General features: G+C 30.7%; 1 protein-coding gene across 3 annotated transcripts; it reads left to right on the top strand.

The window, feature by feature from the left end:
* The first annotated feature begins 4,671 nt into the window (after window positions 1-4,671).
* LOC131077790 (shikimate O-hydroxycinnamoyltransferase) lies at window positions 4,672-9,233 on the top strand. 3 transcript variants are annotated; one of them, XM_058015339.2, is made up of 3 exons: window positions 4,672-4,907; window positions 6,264-6,688; window positions 7,914-9,233. In XM_058015339.2, the coding sequence occupies exons 2-3, from the start codon at window positions 6,281-6,283 to the stop codon at window positions 8,805-8,807; spliced, it is 1,302 nt and encodes a 433-aa protein (XP_057871322.2). In that variant the 5' UTR covers window positions 4,672-4,907; window positions 6,264-6,280; the 3' UTR covers window positions 8,808-9,233. The 3 variants fall into 3 exon arrangements, with proteins under 3 accessions (XP_057871322.2, XP_059068166.1, XP_057871323.2); XM_059212183.1 differs by lacking the exon at window positions 4,672-4,907 and adding an exon at window positions 4,947-5,714; XM_058015340.2 differs by lacking the exon at window positions 4,672-4,907 and adding an exon at window positions 5,902-6,030.
* Window positions 9,234-19,471: the final 10,238 nt, after the last annotated feature.

Genomic DNA, 19,471 nt, shown 5'->3' with positions numbered 1-19,471 from the left:
AACATCAAATACTCAAAGTGTATTCGATTGATCCTCTACACCTTCACTCTAGAAGTATTTCCATAAATTCCCTTGAAATAAGATCAACTACAACCAAAGTCCACTCAAACAAGGAGTAATACCACAAGGCATCCCCTCCTTTAGTCCTAAACTAAGCTCTACTACTAAATGAAGGGATAAATATAATTTCCACCATTAACCATATGAGTAAAGATGTCACAAGTTATCTAATCTTGCAAATTCTAATATCATTTGAACATAACCACACATAACAAGAAAGAAATAAAGAAAGAAAGAAAGAACAACACAATATTTGAATTCTAGGTTCCCAACATGAACTAGATTGATTGAAAGTGAAGTTGGAATCATAAGGATAAAATATTAATTTTAAGGTAGTAAGAAAATACATAGAGATATAAAATGGATGGATAAAAATGTGAATATCTTGGAATTCGCACAACTAAGAATGATATAAGGTCAAACTATGAGGGTTAGTACAAATATGGATGAGATTGATAGTGAAAGTTATTAGATTAAGAGTCAAAATTAGTATAAAAAAGTATCACTTATAGATATGTAATTGTATTAAGATGTTCCATCAAGATATGCTAAAAAATAAATGAGAATTGGCATGGGTATGTTAATTTTGTTATATAATAATAAAGACAACTATAAATACATACTTAAAAATACTAATTATATTAGTTTAAAAATAGTATGACATTTGTGAAAATTTTCTAAAAAACAAATAATGTAAAACTTAACATATTAAAGACAAATATAAATTTTGTATTTAATAAATATATAATAATATTAAATTAGAAACACTCTCAACATGATCAAAATTAAGCGAGAATTGACACATGGATATGTTAATTTCATTATGCAACAATAAAGACAACTATAAAAACATACTTAAAAAATAATAATAAAATAAAATTAGAAATAGACATACTAAAGACAACTAAAAATATTTAATAGCATATGATCATATTAAATTAAAAATAATCTAAAGTTGCTAAAAACTAAATGAGAATCACTATGGATATGCTAATTTCATTATGTAATAATAAAGACAGCTATAAATACATACTTAAAAGTACTAATTAAATTAAAATTGAACTAGTATAAAATTTGTGGAAACTCCTTACAAAAACTTATGATTAAAAAATTTAGAATATTAAAGACAACTACAAATATTTAATAGCATATAATAATATGAAATTAGAAATAATCTAAAGTTGATAAAAACTAAATGATCTGATTTATGAAAACCAGATTACAATACCTGGTGTGATACCTGCGGTATTGTAGATTTCAACACAAAAATTGACAACAAGAAGATTGCAAACCAAAAACTATCTCCATTCTATTCCAAATTGGAGTTTATACAAGTCGAATGTATCCCAAGGGTCACACAAATCCCTTGGAATTGAAACGAAGAGTCACCATAATGTTTATTACAATTAAACTACTAAAACTATCAAAATTATCAAAAAACTAAATATAAAATTTTAGTCCACTTTGAGAAGGCATAACTTTCTCATCCTAGCTCCGAATTACAAACCGTTTGATGCGTTGGAAAGGTATTCAAATAATCTAAAACCAAATTTCGGAAACAGCATATTTGTCCAAAAATGCACCGAAGACCCTCAAAATTGCAATTTACTAAAACATAGAAAATTTTGAAAAAATTAGATTTCAATATTTTCCCAATTTAATCCTGACCACTAAATGAGAATTAACATGGATATGTTAATTTCATTATGCAATAATATAAAGACAACTACAAATACATCCTTAAAAAATACTAATTCTATTAAATTAAAAATAGTACAAAGTTAGTGAAAGCTCTTCACAAAACTTACAATTAAAAAACTTAGCATAGTAAATACAACAATAAATATTAGATATTTAATAACACATAATAATATTAAATTAGAAATAATCTGAAGTTGCTAAAAATTAAATGAGAATTAACATGGACATGTTAATTTCATTATGCAATAATAATAAAGACAATTATAAATACATCCTCAAAAAATAATAATGCTATTAAATTAGAAATAGTACAAACTTAGTGAAAGCTCTACACAAAAAAATATATAATTGAAAAAACATAACATACTAAAAATAACTACAAATTTATATTTGACAAAACATATAATAATATTTAATTAGAAATCATGTAAGGATTGTTAAAATTCTTGATAAGATCCAAATATTTAAAAACAACATAATAAAGACAATTACAAATTATAGTTTATAAAAGATAATTGCATTATCTACACTTCATCATTTAAACCTATCATGCACTTTGATGTCACTATATCATCATCATTATGAATATAATTGAATTTATTGAATTTAAAATAGATGTTAAAGGTAAAGAGCTAGTGGTCTTGGTGAAGTTGAATGGTTTTGACTTGGCTCTCGAGTGATCAAATCTTAAGTGCAAACGTCCAATGCCATAAGAAATGAGATCATTCAATGGTAGAATAAACGCCCTTCCATTCTTGACTAAACCAAAAATATAATTTTAATTTAAAAAGAAAAATCCATTCTTGACTCAACCAAAAATATAATTCTAATTTGAAAAAAAAGTCATATACTTTGAATGCAAGAGTCAATGCTTGTGTTTAATGCTTCCCTAAAGATAATAATGACAACTACAAATACATCCTTAAAAATACTAATTATGTTAAATTAGAAATAGTATAAATTTAGTGAAAACTCTTCACAAAAAACTTATAATTAAAAAAACATAGCATACTAAAGACAACTGCAAATTTATATTTAACATACATATAATAATATTATATAAGAAATCATCCAAGGACTTGAAAAACTCTTAAAAGATGATTGCATTATCTACACTTCATGTCATTTAAACCTAATATGCATTTTGATGTCACTATATCATCATCATTACTACCATATTTGAACTTACTGAATTTAAAATAAATTTTAAAATTAAAAGAGCTAGTAGTCTAGGTGAAGTTGATTGGTTTCGATTCTACTCTTGAGTAAAATCTTAAGTGCAAACACCCAATGTAATAAGAAATGAGATTGTTCAATATCATGAGAAATAAGATCGTTCAATATCGTAAGAAATGAGATCATTCAATAATAGAATAAACACCCCTCTATTCTCGCCTAAACTCAAAAGATAATTCTAATTAAAAAAAATAAAAATAAAATCCATTCTTGACTCAACCAAAAAGATATTTCTAATTTGACAAAAAAAAGTCATAAACTTTGAATGCAAAAGCCAATGCTTGTGTTTAATGCTTCCCTAATGATAATAAAGACAACTACAAATACATCCTAAAAATACTAATTATGTTAACATAGAAATAGTACAAAGTTAGTGAAAGCTCTTCACAAAAACTTATAATTAAAAAAACAAATCATACTAAAGACAACTACACATTTATATTTAATAAACATATAATGATACTAAATTAAAAATCATCTAAGGACTGAAAACTCTTGATAAGATCCTAATAATTAAAAATAACAGAATAATGACAACTACAAATTATAGTTTATTGAAGATAATTGCATTATCTACACTTCATCATTTAGAGCTAACATGCATTTTGATGTCACTATATCATCATCATTAGGAATATATATGAATTACTGCATTTAAAATAGATGTTAAAGTCAAAAAGTGTGTGGTCTTGGTGAAGTTGAATAGTTTTGACTCGACTCTTGAGTGCTCAAATCTTAACTACAACACTCCAATAACGTAAGAAATGAGATCGTTTGATATCATAAGAAATGAAATCATTCAATACCATAAAAAATGAGATTGTTTAATATCGGAAAAATGAGAGTGTTCAATATTGTAAAAAATGAGATCGTTCAATATCATAAGAAATGAGATAGTTCAATATCATAAGAAATGAGATCGTTCAATGATATCGTAAGAAATAAGATCATTCAATATCATAAGAAATGAGATTGATTAATGATATTGTAAGAAATGGAATTGTTCAATATCATAAGAAATAAGAATAATTGATAGAATAAATGACATTTCGTTTTGAACTAAACCAAAGATATAATTCTAATTTAAAAAAAATCCATTCTTGACTCAATCAAAAAGAGAATTCTAATTTGAAAAAAAAAAGGTCATGAACTTCGAATGCTTGTGTTTAATGTTCCCCCCGCATGTTCTCCCCCGCCGCCCGTGGGTGAAAAGATAAAAGAGACTTTAGGTAAGCCGTTCCATCTTCCCTTGCTCCTATTAGGGTTGGCTCCTCTAAGAAAATGTCACTATCCTTGGATTTTGAAGAGGACAAGTAAACCAAAAGAAGAAAACCATCATTCAATTCATGTGGGAAAGGGAAAAATGAAAACAAAAGAAAGACCAGATCGTAAGCATTACTCATGCCCAAGCAAGATAACTGATATTTCAAAACACTGCCTTTTGTGTTGAATGGATAGAGATTACAGTTTGACACACAAACAATCAATTGACAGAGGATTGATTAAGATTTGTAATTAGGTAAGTGAAGGTAATCCATGGAGGATTGATGATTAATTTAATATTTGTATTCAAAGATGGTTGCTAGTGGGTGGGTAGAGGGAGTTGGTAAGGGCAGTGGGCCCAAGCTTATGGCACCTAGCAAGCAATCGGTCCCTTTAAAAACAATCTTCAAACCTACATTCTGCAGGGAAGGGCATCTATTCTCCATATCCTTTCCTCACACACAAAAACATGGCTGTAGCATTGCATTTGAACAATGTCTATACATTTTGTTCTCTTATGATTAATTGGGTATATTGATATATCGGTCATCTACCCATCAACAATTTACAGTATACGATTTACTGCACACTTTTGGATTAGTGGAAGGAAGAAGAAGAAGGAGACGTGTTTCGATTTTTCTTGTGAGGTACTCATGTTTATTGCTTTTCTCAATACCTTGGACATTTAGATTCTAGACTGTATGGATGTTGTTGTGGATGAGTTCATTAATGCTGTAACGTTTCTTTGGAATGTATTGAAATGACATATCTTGTAATTGCTCTGGTTTTCATGTTCTTGGATGAGTGAATGCCTGGTCTCTGGCTGTAACTTTTATCTAAAAACTTTGGATGATGTGTGATGAAGTTATGAGAGATTTTAATGCTTCTGCAGCCGTGATTGGTTTTCAGTGGAAAGCTGAAAATTGTTCAAAGCATTGGCACTTCTTGATCCATAGTATGGATAATTGATTGATGAACAAAGACTGCAGAAGTAATGCAGATTTTGTAGATGCCAGATTTTTTAATATGTATTATGATATTTTGGAGATTTAATGTAAACTTTTATCCACCATCAAGCGTGCTTAGCTTGTTATCCATTGAAGCCACATGAACCATTTACTAGGGAGCTCCAAAAAATACCACATTTCTATGTATATAACTCGGAGAGGAATTAAAAAATTGATGAAATTGTGTGGTTTCTTATGTGGGTTTTGCTCTCTGAATTTAAATCTCCGGGGTAGGGGACTTAGACCGGTTTGATCCGCGGGAGAGAGGAATTCTGCATATTTTGTTGGAATTTTCGAAAGCTGCGTGGTTGATTACTGGGTAATGAAATTGTGAATTAGTAGTATTCGATTCAGGTTTCTTTCAAATGCGGAAAACAAGATTGGGCTTCTGTTCAATATGAAGTAACCGCATCATTCTTTGTAGTATTTGCCAAGTGCTTCATTCAGGTGGGTAAGTGTTGTCAGGCACTTTAATGAAAATGGAATAGCCTGACCTTTAAATGTATAGATAGAGACATCTAGGTATCAGATGAAAAATGTGCAAACGTTCATGCCAATCATGGAGCATAGGTAGGTGTTGGCTAGGGCAGTTGTTTTGCATTGATAACCCGTGAAGTTCTACTTTATAAACAACTTTGCCTCGTGTTGTTCTATCTGCAATCCATCTGTCTTATCAGTCTCTGTACGTTGTGACTGGCCTAGAAATGTGTACTAATTCTGCTGAATCCTGCAAAACGGTTACCTCGTTATTCTCCATTTTTAGGTTAGGATTACAACTATTTCGATTGCCTTACGTTGCGTAAGACGACTTATTTATTTCATTTCTGTAATCTGAGTTATTTGAAGATTAAATGCACAATGTTTTGGCTCTGTTCTCTCATGATCTTTGATCTTTTATCTAGAGGTGTTTGCATTTGACGTTATGTTTAACACCCATTTTATGACAAAACCCACATCGAATTCCCTCTCACACTTCGCTACATTCTTTTGTACCAGATTTCCTAGAGGCAGAGATGAATATAACTGTGAAGAGTTCGTCAATGGTGCAGCCTGCATTACCCACTCCACAGAGGGATCTGTGGAACTCTAATGTGGACCTGGTCGTTCCAAGAATACATACTGCTAGTGTTTATTTCTACAGACCCACCGGCAGTCCGGACTTCTTTTCAATCGAGATTCTAAAGGAAGCTCTGAGTAAGGTGCTGGTCCCTTTCTATCCCATGGCAGGCCGACTGAAGAGAGACCCAGATGGGCGTATTGAAATTAATTGCAATGGCCAAGGGGTTCTTCTTGTGGAGGCTGTTACGGATTCTGTGATTGATGACTTTGGGGATTTCGCGCCCACTATGGAGCTCAACCAGCTCGTTCCGAAAGTTCATTATACGGAAGACATTTCTGCATATCCTCTGCTTGTACTTCAGGTATATTTATTGCTAACCCAATTTCTTGATTTATTTTGTCATTTTCTGTTCTCGCTCTGTTATCAGATTTACAAAACTCTAGGAATGCAACAACCCTGTTTCAAATTGAGGCCATGATCACTTCACAAGTTGACCGCATGAATTTTCTCGGGCCCCCTTACCCAGAATTTCTTATTTGGGAGTTTAGGGTACAAAGAGGTCACCGTGCCTTTTTAAACCCTAGACCTACAGGCTTTCTCTTCGAGACGGGTTAATCCAAGCTGTATTGCAGGAAATCCAATTTGGAGCACTCCCATAGGATCTAACTGTGCCTTGAGGATAAGAAAAAATCCATTGTTCTTTTTTCCCTCCTTCGATGTATTTACTCTCTAGCTTTGCTTGAATATTTTCATCTTTAATGAACTAAACCAGTGAATTATTCTTTATTATCTGTTTTGAAATGGGTATTTCAAAAAAGTCATGGGCGGTCAATTTTTAAGCATTTAAAGTTTGAAATGAAATTAATTGCAAAATCCAAGTTCTATTAGATTAATCTCCCAGCTACGCAACTACAATTATGACCTTATTCACTAGCACTCTGGGAATCAGTTATTTTCAAGGTTCAACTTTATCTCCTTACCTTGTTTGAATTGCACTCTGGCAATTCTCCCTGAAGGGATGATGAGAAAGACAAAAGAAATCTCATGATAGTGAGAATATTAGGTGTCTTGACGGGGGACTGGTAATATTGTCAATTTCATGACTCTGACTTTCCTTTTTTATTTTGTTTTTGGTAAAATTCCTAATCTGGAATTTGTTCCCGGAAGAAATGAAGCTCAATTCAGAGGTTGTTTATCTTCAAATTCTTAAGGCAGTAAAACACACAAATTCTGAGCATTTGTGTGTTTTACTCTCCACATTTTCATTTTAAATTTTTGACCAAGGCTTACCAGAGCCAACATACTGGTCCTAGCTGCATCCTTGCTTAGTTCTTTGGGTTCTGTCTTTGGAATCTTTAAGCTGCAGAAGCTATTCAGATCATCCAGTGTTTCAAGGAATCTGTATAAATAGCATACTCAGTCTCTGATAACATTGACTTCATCACAAGAATTCAATGTTTAATAAATGAAATGCTTTGACCGGATTAGTTCCTTTAGAATTTTCAATTATTGCATATACAGATCAGAATTTCTTAGAGGTAACTAATATTTCTGCTCTTTGTATCCATCAATGTGTCCACATACAGGTAACCTTTTTCAAATGTGGAGGAGTGTCATTAGGTGTGGGAATGCAACATCATGCGGCCGATGGGTATGCTGGTTTACACTTCATCAACACCTGGTCTGATGTGGCCCGAGGGCTAGACATTACTCTTCCACCATTCATAGATAGAACTCTCTTAAGAGCAAGAAATCCTCCAACTCCAAAATTTCATCATGTAGAGTATCAACCCCCTCCAGCCCTAAAGAATCAAAATGATTCTGTAAAGGGAAACAAAAATGATTTCTCAGTTGGGATCTTCAAAATCACCAGAGAACAGATAGAAATACTTAAAGGAAAGGCCAAAGAAAATGGAAACAAAGTGGCCTACAGTAGCTATGAAATGCTCTCTGGACATGTTTGGAGATGTGCTTGTAAAGCAAGAAATCTTACAGATGACCAAGAAACCAAGTTGTACATTGCAACAGATGGCAGAAGCAGGCTTCGACCGCCTCTTCCCCCTGGTTATTTTGGCAATTGTATTTTCACCACGACACCCATTGCCGTTTCAGGGGATCTAGTTTCAAAGCCTCTGTATTATTCTGCAAGCAGAATTCATGAAGCCTTGGGGAGGATGGATGATGAATACTTGCGATCTGCTTTAGACTATTTGGAACTGCAACCTGATCTGACTGCTTTAGTTAGAGGTGCTCATAGTTTTAGGTGTCCTAATATTGGCCTCACAAGCTGGGCTCGTTTGCCCATCCATGATGCAGATTTTGGTTGGGGAAGACCAATATTCATGGGACCTGGAGGTATTGCTTATGAAGGTCTTGGTTTCATTTTGCCCAGTCCTACAAATGATGGAAGTATGTCAGTTGCACTAGGATTGCAAACGGATCATATGGTCCGTTTCAAAAAGTTTGTTTATGAAATCTAGCTATTACATATGAATCAGACCTCTGATCAGGGCATATTGTTTGTCTTGAATTTATTTTATCATAACAAGTGTTGCAATTTTGTCTTCTGTGAAAAGGGAAGATGATTGAGAATAAAACAAATCTGTAAACCATATTCTAGATTTGTGTAAAGGATGGCACACACCCAACTGCTGTCATCATAATGCAGAGATCTGCATCTTTTCTGCTGGATAGCTTCTCAGCGATCCCAAAATTGTACATGTTACCTCGAGATGTTTTGCTGGTCAGAGATTTTAATACTTCAATTTTAGTGTACAATGAATTCAGATGGTTGGAGATGAACTGGAGACAGGCTGCTCACCATATAATGAAGATGCTTTGTATATTGCTCTGCTAATTTAGAAGCTATAATAAGAAAATTAATGTATTTTATTCTTTTTTTCAAATTTTGAAGAATCTTTTGCAACTTGGAATGCATCTTGTCAATTGGAGTTGTGTGTATTAGAACATATTTTTTTATAGACGTTACAGAACTGCAACAAGACTGCAGAAAAAGAAATCACATGGTCAAAGTGGAATGATCGAGGTCTGAAAGTTAGAATTTGCATGTCCTTAAGACCATTGAAACATGGGGGGAACATGCTGTCATCCAAAACATAATAAACCTGGGAATAGAATGTCAATCAACCAGACTGGATGCACATTTGACCGTCAATAACAATTGATTAAAATGTGGAAACCAATGTTTGTGTAAACTAGATAGTACAGAGATGGAACAAGAAACGCATTGGGATAGGTTCTTGTCGATGGTACGATCATTGCTATTACTTTGGAGATCTTAGTGGAAAGATATTTTATAAGAACTAAAATGAAAGTTGAGAAGACTTCAACAATACATTGAAGAAAATTATAAGAGGTGCAGTGTCATTGGGTCTTTCTGTTGGTGAAGTTGAAAGATTCTTAATGAGCCCATCAGTGATCAAGTCTTGTTGAGTGCAAGGCACCGACATCTAAAAGGCATAATGCTGGGATTATGTCCGAAATGAATTGGGCGGAACCAAAGGTCAGATAGCAAAAATGAATTTGTAAACAACCCTCTATAAAAAAAATAAAAAAATATGATTCCATTAAATGCTTCATTTTGAATTATTCATGACATAAGCATAGGCATCAATCAATTTTCTAGAAACATGAAATGAACAACATATGAACAAGTTGAATAGTTTTAATAATGTCAATGTTCAAGAAATATGACCTACATATTGAAAATGGATGACAATATATACGTACAAGTTGAAAATAGTTTACTCTAAACAATAGTAGGTAAGAGAGCATGACATCTAGTATGAGAAAATAAGATATATAGGGCATAAATATTAAATTTTTGTAACATTTAATTTGACATTAGTGGCAATTTAAGTAAAAGGAAATTTATTATTGTTTGTGTTTGTAGCCTAATTGTTCTCACAAAATTTTAAAGTTTCTATTAGTAAATTATTATTGTATTATATAAGTAGTTGTAACAAATAACAATGGATAAATAATAAGAAAGTGATTCCATACAAAATGAATGTTTCATTTTGTATTATTCATAATGATAATCACAAACATAAGCATATGCATCAATAAATAAATAAGGTAGTAATTTCAATTTTCTAGAAAACATGAAATGAACAACATATGAACAAGTTGAATAGTTTTAATAATGTCAATGTTCAATAAATATGAATTATATATGTACGAATTGAAAGATGAATACTTTAACAACAGTTGAAAATAGTTTTACTCTAAACAATAGTAGGTAAGAGAGCATGACATCTAGTATGAGAAAATATCATATATAAAGTACATGACATCATGTACTTTGTTAATGTCAAAATCTCTTATCTTTTATATTAATTGGATATTGTTTCTCTTATCTTTTATATTAATTGGATATTATTTTTTTTTTAATGGAAATTATTAGCGCACCTATTGTTTTAGTAACATGGTCACGTGTGCTTATAATCACTTGTTTCATGGTAGTGGTTGGTATGAAATCATACTCTTGGCAAAGATGGGGTATAATTTCAATTATACTTAATTTATTTAAAATAAACACAATCACAATCTCCAAGATTAGAATCAGTTTTGAAGGCAATTTCAAAGCTTAATATTCAAATTGTTGATCCAATTATTTATCTTGACATTGATTGCAAGATCGCTAGTTACATTTAAGGTGATTATCATTTTAGTTTTTATATTTATTAAATAGTACAAAAAACTTCATGTGTTGTACGGTTTTATTTAATACAGTTTTAAACACTACAATGATATTTCCTTCAAGTATGTTTCTAGAATTGCAAGCTTTGAAATCTTTAATTGATATTGAATTTAAATTTTGAAGTTTTCATCTATAAAGCACATAATAAAATGACTTGAGTATCAAAGAATTGAACCAACATATTTTAGATGCAATTAAATAATGTTAATTACCTCTTGGATATTTGTTATTGTCTATTTTTTTGTTTTTTTTTTCATTGAATTTAATGTTTGGAGTTATGTAAGAAAGCAAAGAACAAAATTGATTTTACTTGAGTAAAAAGTGAATATGTAAGATTATCATAAAGGAAAGGTTGGAACTTGGAGTCGGGGAATGTTAATTGTAACACACTATAATGAAAGTAAATAAGAACAATCTACTTTTATTGCATTAAATAATGTTAATGAAAGTAAATAAGAACAATCTACTTTTATTGAACCAACATATTTTAGATGCAATTAAATAATGTTAATTACCTCTTGGATATTTGTTATTATCTATTTTTTTATTTTTTTTTTCATTGAATTTAATGTTTGGAGTTATGTAAGAAAGTAAAGAAAAAAATTGATTTTACTTGAGTAAAAAGTGAATATGTAAGATTATCATAAAGGAAAGGTTGGAACTTGGAGTCGGGGAATGTTAATTGTAACACACTATAATGAAAGTAAATAAGAACAATCTACTTTTATTGCATTATTAGATTAGGGTGGATGCAAACAAGTATTTCTAATATGAGATATTGAAACAATGTCATGGATATGCAAATAAACATTTTTTTTTTGAAAATTTAAATTTTAAAATTATTTGTCTGCTTAATTCACAAAGTTCTATCATTCTAATGAAATTTGAAGTAGACTTCTATTGCGTCTAGTCCTACAAAAATATACATTTTGTTTGTTATGCATTTATATTTAAAATGTAACCATAAAAGATACATATATAAAAATTAATAAGTCTAAAGATAATTGGTTAAAAAAGTCATAGAGCTAGTATACATAAAAAGACATACAAATATAGATATGAGTTTGTATTAATTAACAACTAAAGAAATAAAAACAACTTTGGTAATACAATTCAGAATATTTGTAGATTGAAATGTTATGTTTGAAAGAAGGAATCAAATTAAACTAATGATAATAATACAAAATAAAAGACAACTAAATAGACACCACTCATTATATAAACACCATATCTTTGATTTTGGAACATATTGAAGCACTATAAAGTATTTTTTAGAGTTCTTTGGTCCCATATCTTCCCATATTTTAACGATTATTAAATTAGTTAGACTTTAATTTATAAATTTTGTGTCCAATTGTGTGATTTTTTCATTAAACTTTAGTAAGCATTTTGTTCATTTCATGATATTAATTCATTGTCTTGTAATAATACTAAAATTTGACATGTTTAAATAATAATTTGGAATTCTTTTGTTATAATAAGATGGTGTATAACAATACAATATATGGAGGTAAATGTGATTATGTTGTCAAAATAAACTAAAACTAAAATTCAAAATTTTAAATTTGTAACATTAACAATTGCCACATTATGAATTGTTCAAATGGTTTCCAATTTTAGCCATTGCCAAATTATTCCTTTTTTTTGACCAAAACTATCATACTATTGACCAATATTATTATTTTCTAATGATGATGAAAGATCTGCATAGTCACAATCATAAGGGATGATTTGGGTTTTCATTGACACATTTTCTTTAACTTTATAAAAATTTGAAATTCCATAGCCTGCATGTAGAAGTTTGAAGGATGGTGTGACATCAAGCATCTTGAACCTCATGATAAATCCACATTGGAGAATACATTAAATCTATTTTCTTATGAAAGCCAATTAAATATCATGGTTTTATTGTTTGTTTAGTAATTGAATGAAACACTTCCCAAGTTGACAATTCAAACCATACCTATACCTATGAATTGTACATATATACTAATTATAAGTTTAAAGATTATTCAAAAGAACCATATATATTATATAGAAAAACATACAAATGTAGATACAAAATTTGCATTAATTAACAATGAAAGAAATAGAAACAAAATTACTAAAGCAATTTATAATATTTGTAGATTGCTATGATGTTCAAAGAAGGAACCAAATTAAATTAAGAATATTGATACAAAACAAAAGACAACTAAATAGCCACCATGCATTATACATATATTGTGTAGGTTTAAGTAGATATTGAACCCAATAGATTGAGATGGAAATTGTAGATGATCAATGCTATTTATGTGATATGTTAAAATATTATTGTTGGAATCACAAAGTTTTATGAACAAAGCCTCCTCTTTTGTTGGTCTCAACTCTAATTTCTAGTCTTCCTTGAATTAGATATCCACTACTCCAGAGTCTCAAGTTGAATATTTTTCTCTGAAATTTCAAGAAATTCACCCACGAGTAACTAAAATTCTAGACATCTAAAATTGATCATTCACATTTGATCAACTTATCTTGTTATCCTAAATTTCCAACTCAACATTAATTAAATAATGTCCCTTTTATTTAATTTATATTCCCATAATAATTTTGATAAGCAATTCATCATCCAAATATTATTTATGTATCTCCTAAAGGTATAATCTATGGTAAATAATTTCTTTAATTTTTTGCCTAGTCTATTGTCCTCTTTCCTCCCAAAATTAAATAGATGTTTTCTATTCATTTAATTTGTCTATTTTAGGCATCCTCCATAATCCTCCTCTAATTCTCCATTATTCTCTAATTCTCATCTAATTATTTGAACATGGGTTAAATAATGATCAAGTGATTATTTGACCTTCCTAAATCCCCATAAAATCCACATGCCATTCCAAGTACCCTCATGGGATACTCTAAGGTATGAGTCAACCTTAAATGCTAAATTTTAAATTCACCCTTGTATCTTGGAGGCATGAGCATATCTTCCTCTTTTTCATAAAAGAGAATTTTAAATTCTCCTTTGTACTCCAAAGTATGTGTGGTGACCAAAACCACCTTTGTGAGGATCCTCCCATTGTACTTAGGTACCCTACCAAATCCTCATCATCCACTAACTCACATACACAATCACATCTATTGATCTTCCACAAATCTTGGATTTGTACCCCAAAGTATTAGGTACCTTTGTGAGGATCCTCCCATTGTACTTAGGTACCCTACCAAATCCTCATCATCCACTAACTCACATACACAATCACATCTATTGATCTTCCACAAATCTTGGATTTGTACTCCAAAGTATTAGTGGTGATCAATACCACCTTTGTGAGGATCCTCGCATAGTATTTAGGTGCCCTACCAAATCCCCTCCATCCACTAACTCCCATGCACAATCAAATCTATTGATCTTCCACCAATCTTGGAAAGTCCACTCTCATCTAGCCTCCTCTTGCCACTAATTTTCATCTCCTCATTGCTTGAGATGTCTCAAATAATCTAGTTCATCGATCTCCCTAATTAATCTTAGCCCTCCATCCATCAAGCCAAAAATCTATAGGTCTACCTTCATCCAAGTCACAACTTTGAATGCAAAGCTATGTTGTTGAATTGTGAGTACACACCCAATCAACATTTGGAGAAAACCATTTATATGCAACTAGGAAATCTTAGCAAGATTTAATTGATATTTGTCTTATTCTTTGTTTGGATTTTCTAATGTCTAATCCGAGTGTTTGCATGTTGTTGTGTTGATCAATTTAGTTGTTTCACTTGTTCACTCATAACACAACCACATTGCACACAATTTTTTTTAATTATTTATGAAAGTCTCTAGGTAGACAAACAATCTATTACAAATTATTTTTAAAAAAATGAATATTTCTATCTAACTTTATATTAAAGATTGAAATAATATGATATTCACCATAAAAAATGTTAGAATGGTAAAAAGGCACATCCATGATATTTTATGAAAGATATTGAATATATTTGTTATGAAAGATTGTATATACCTTTTTATATAAATGAATATTGAATTTGTGTCACAACACATCTTGACACAAGGTGTATGTCTTTTCATGAACTTGAATATTTTTTGTATGAAGGGGTGTGCATTTTTTTAATTATTAATATTAGTGAGAAAAACTTGTATCATTATGAAAGACTATATAAATGTTACCTTAATTTTTTTTTAAATGATTTTTTTTTTTTAAGGAGTGATATTCTGAGGTATTCAATGTTTTTGATTAAGGAAAATCAGGTTTTAAGGGAACCGAAACTCTATACAAGACAGGTTTTGGAAGGACCTGCAACCCGAACCGAAAGATAAACTTGAAAGTCCACTCAAAGAAACATAACACAAATGAGACTCGGTACAACCAAACAAAAGATGGGATACAACACTAAGATATTCAATGTTATTTGAGACATTAAGCAATACATATAATATATTATAAATTCAATTAAAATATTATACGTACGCTTTAGAGAGATTAATAAATTAAAACAAACAAAATAATTGAAAAATATTCTAGATAGAAGTAACTTTTAGATTAATTGCTTTTACCATTCATAATATAATAATATCTATAACAATGTTCATCAAGACATTAAAATAATTGAATTTTTTAATAAAAAATAATAATTATATTTTTCAAACTATATAAATAACCCTTTCAATATTATTAAATAGGAAGAAACAATTAAAGACTATAAAATTATTGGACACTTTTTCATATTCTACTGACAATCTTTTATAAAAACATTAATATTTCTACCCTGACAGAACCAATATATTTTATTTCCAATATGAGGATCTTCCGATAAAATGACTTGAGACTTCCGACAAAATAATTGTGAGCGTTATTGTATTGATTGTCGGTTTCCCTACAATTTTTTGTTCGTGTCTTTTCAGGTACGGTGTTCACCTACCGAGATATAGGGACATGCATTGCATTGTCATATCAGTGTATATTTGGTCTGAATACTTTTTAGACTTTAAGGATTTCATTATGTTAGAGCTCAGAAAAATCTTAATATATCATATACAATTTACTTGAGTTCTTTATTGTCAAAAAGTTAATGAGAGAGATCCATGTACAATTTACTTTAGTTCTTCATTGTCAATAAGTTAAATGGGACATATAATGGGTGCAGTACATTTTGTGGGGTCCCAAGGATTCCAAAGCTAATCAAAGTATGGAAGATGACCAATGAGATGACGTTGGATGAGATGAGGATGGTGGTGAGAGTAGGTACGAGTCAATTGTAGGTGAGGTTTTGTTCAAACAAAGACCTTTTCAATGTCATGAATTCTCACAAGCTCATGCTTACTCGTTGGGTGGCCCAAAATGGGCATTTAATAAACGTTGGAAAACTTTTTCTAATGGAATTCAGTTTCATATGATAATGCTTTCCCACCAGTTTTCCACTAATGGAATTCAGCTTGCTCCATTGATAAAAGGATTTGTTTCAAGATTATATCTAGTATATGTATATTAAAATAAGGTATATGTGTCAATGGGTCTTTAGTCTATTGGTAAAATCGATTGGTTTCAAATGAGTCTATTAGAGATCTAGTCTTGTTGAGTGCAAGGCTCCAACATTATAAGGGATGAGGCTGGGATCATGCCTTGGATGAATTTCGTGGAATGGATACCCCTTAGTCATCCTTGGCTCTTAGCCAAAGAGGTTTCAGTCTGCAGGCCCGTTGCCTCGTAGCAAGTGGCAAAAACTACTTTGTGAAGGCCCTCATTGGGTTGGTGTTCTTGCAAGGTTCATGCCCTTGCGAAGTTGTCGTGCTCACAAGTTTGGACCTCTATATAAAAAAAGGGGGTATATGTCAAAGGGTTCTTGGTCTCTTGGTGAAGTTGAATGGTTCTTAAAAAGTACATCAAAGATCAAGTCTATGGTATATGTATTTTAAAATAGGGTATATGTCAATAGTTTCTTGGTCTCTTAGTGAAGTTGAATAGTTTTTAATGAGTATATCAAGGATCAAGTCTTGCTAAGTGCAAGTTTTGGCATCTAAGGGATGATGTTGAGATTGTGCTCCAGACAAACGTCAATTTTCTCATTCACGAGTGGTGGTGAATTTGATCGAATGCATGGTTGGAATATTGTGGATAGAGAATTGCCTTTAGATTTGTCTCATATGTTGGAGTAGTTAGTTGTGGAAGATAGAAGAATGTGTAATTATTTGTTCTTGGTCGGGTTGTTGGCCCTTCTTGCTTTGTAATTCTCTATGTTTTTAATAAATGTTTACCCTTTTTTCAAAAAAGAAAATCAAACCCACTTAAAATGTATGGAGAATCAAAGTTTGTTGAATATATTCATGATTAAGTTAAAAAAAATAAAAAATTGAATTTAAAATTAAGTACACATGTTTTTGAATCGATGTCTTGGAACACACTCAGATATTCATCACCATCTCCTCTTCCTGAATACAAAATATGATTCAAACACATACACAATTACTTTTAAAAACAATTTTTAAATATTACTTAAGCTGTAGAAAAGTTATACCAATTAAATTTTTATTTACTAAATGGTTCAAATCCCCAAATAAAATAAAAAAAATTAAAAAAAAGGAGAATTCGTGTACCCAATATTAAAAAATACTTCAAATCCTTCAATAAAACAGACCAGATTGGATGGATAACCGTCATAAACAATTTTAATGTTTACCCCTGCGACCAAACTGTGCAATTATTATTATAAATATATTGCTAATGTAAGAGATTACAGGAAAATGGACAAAAAACTATTTTCTTTGTTCACGGTATTTTTGTAAGAGGTGAATATCACAAAAAGTGGTTGAACGGATCTTGTGGTTCAGGGAGTATTTTATTTAAATATTTATTTTAATAATGAGTGTTGGGAGGCCTGAATCCATTTCAATACGCACCTAAACCATAAAATTTCAAGTTTGTTTTGAAAAAATCGAAGCATAAATAATGTTTAATATAAATTGAATACTAAAATTGTTCGAAATAAATTTATATGGAATCTTTTTAGTTTTCTTAATTAATAAAAATATGATATATCCATGTAAATAATTTGGATTAGGTGTTTAGGTCATTAAAAATATTGTTTAAGTGTGGGATTAACAAGTAGATCAATTAGGACAGATTTTTTCGTCTTTTTGCTTTCTTCTCATATGAAAATGTATGTTCATTTTGTTTTTGTCAATGTCATTTTTAATTTGAGAAGTTTTGTACGTCTTTCTTTCTATCATGATTCATATATTAATTTATTTTTATTTCAAGGGTTGAGGCAATTAGAAAGGAGCAAACCATATTATTTGTAGGAGAAGAAATAAAGATAGTCTTTATTGAAGGTAATCCATAATCATGGGAGAATTAATAGATTTAAAGGAAGATTCAAAGGAGGAACAATCAACTAATGCTTTAAAGAGAACATCCTCATTACAACCAATCATTTAATGTTGATGTTCAATGGTAGCTCAATAAGTAGTATATCATTGTTATTGAACTAAATGAGACGACTTAAGTGACTTTACAACCAAAAATTGAGTTGTAGCAAAGCATGATCTATATCTAAAGGGAATCCCTTTATAATGTATAATTTTTTCTATACCTTGCTTTCCACTTTTCAACATGTTTCTTCTAGTAATTTTCTTTGATAAATCAAGCCCAACAAGAATTATGACATACAAAAAGTGTGTATACATCTCAAAAAAGGGATATAAATTGGATTTCCTAGAGTATTGCTAATGAAAGAGAGACACACCACAAACAAAAAATGTAGTGGTGGGTTTGGAAGCCTTGCCCATAGTAAAGAATATAGAAAGAATTTAGAAAGACAAATAAATATTAGAAATCATGGTTTTATACACAAGCTTTGTTCCAAAACCAAGGGCCCCACATAACACAAGTTTCCAATCAACAATAGATTTATAAATCAATAACAACCATCTCTTTCTATATAGGTAGATGACAAATCTATTTCACCAAAGGTTTCTAGTGATATTATAACTAGCCATGAAGTTTTACTAGGTTAGGCTAACATTTTAAGGTTTATATAGTGAAGCTCAACTTTTTGGAGCCAACTCACCTTTTCATCCACCATATCCCAAGATCCACATCAATTCAAGTTTATTAGCAATCGCATTATTAGTCATTACATCTAGATCCTACTTAAGCACATATCTAGTATAAGATCCAACATGGGTGCATTAGAAGATATGAGTCCCTCCCTACCAAATAATGTCCTTTATTGTCCTTGAACCACCTTATATCCAATGAACTCATTATTCTAAAAAAGATGCACAAAAAAGGATGTAAAGAGTGAGAGTCACCCCAAATATGTAACGTGTTAGGAAAAGTGCCCACAAAACTATTATCAAGTTTTAAATTATATTTTTTATAATTATTAAACATCATAGGCATTTCTAGGATTAACCTTTTTATTAGAATAACA

This window comes from Cryptomeria japonica, chromosome 10 (assembly GCF_030272615.1).
Source record: "Cryptomeria japonica chromosome 10, Sugi_1.0, whole genome shotgun sequence".
Lineage (NCBI taxonomy): Eukaryota > Viridiplantae > Streptophyta > Pinopsida > Cupressales > Cupressaceae > Cryptomeria > Cryptomeria japonica.
Note: the sequence above shows the minus strand (reverse complement) of the source record. Positions and strands in the feature narration are given on the sequence as shown.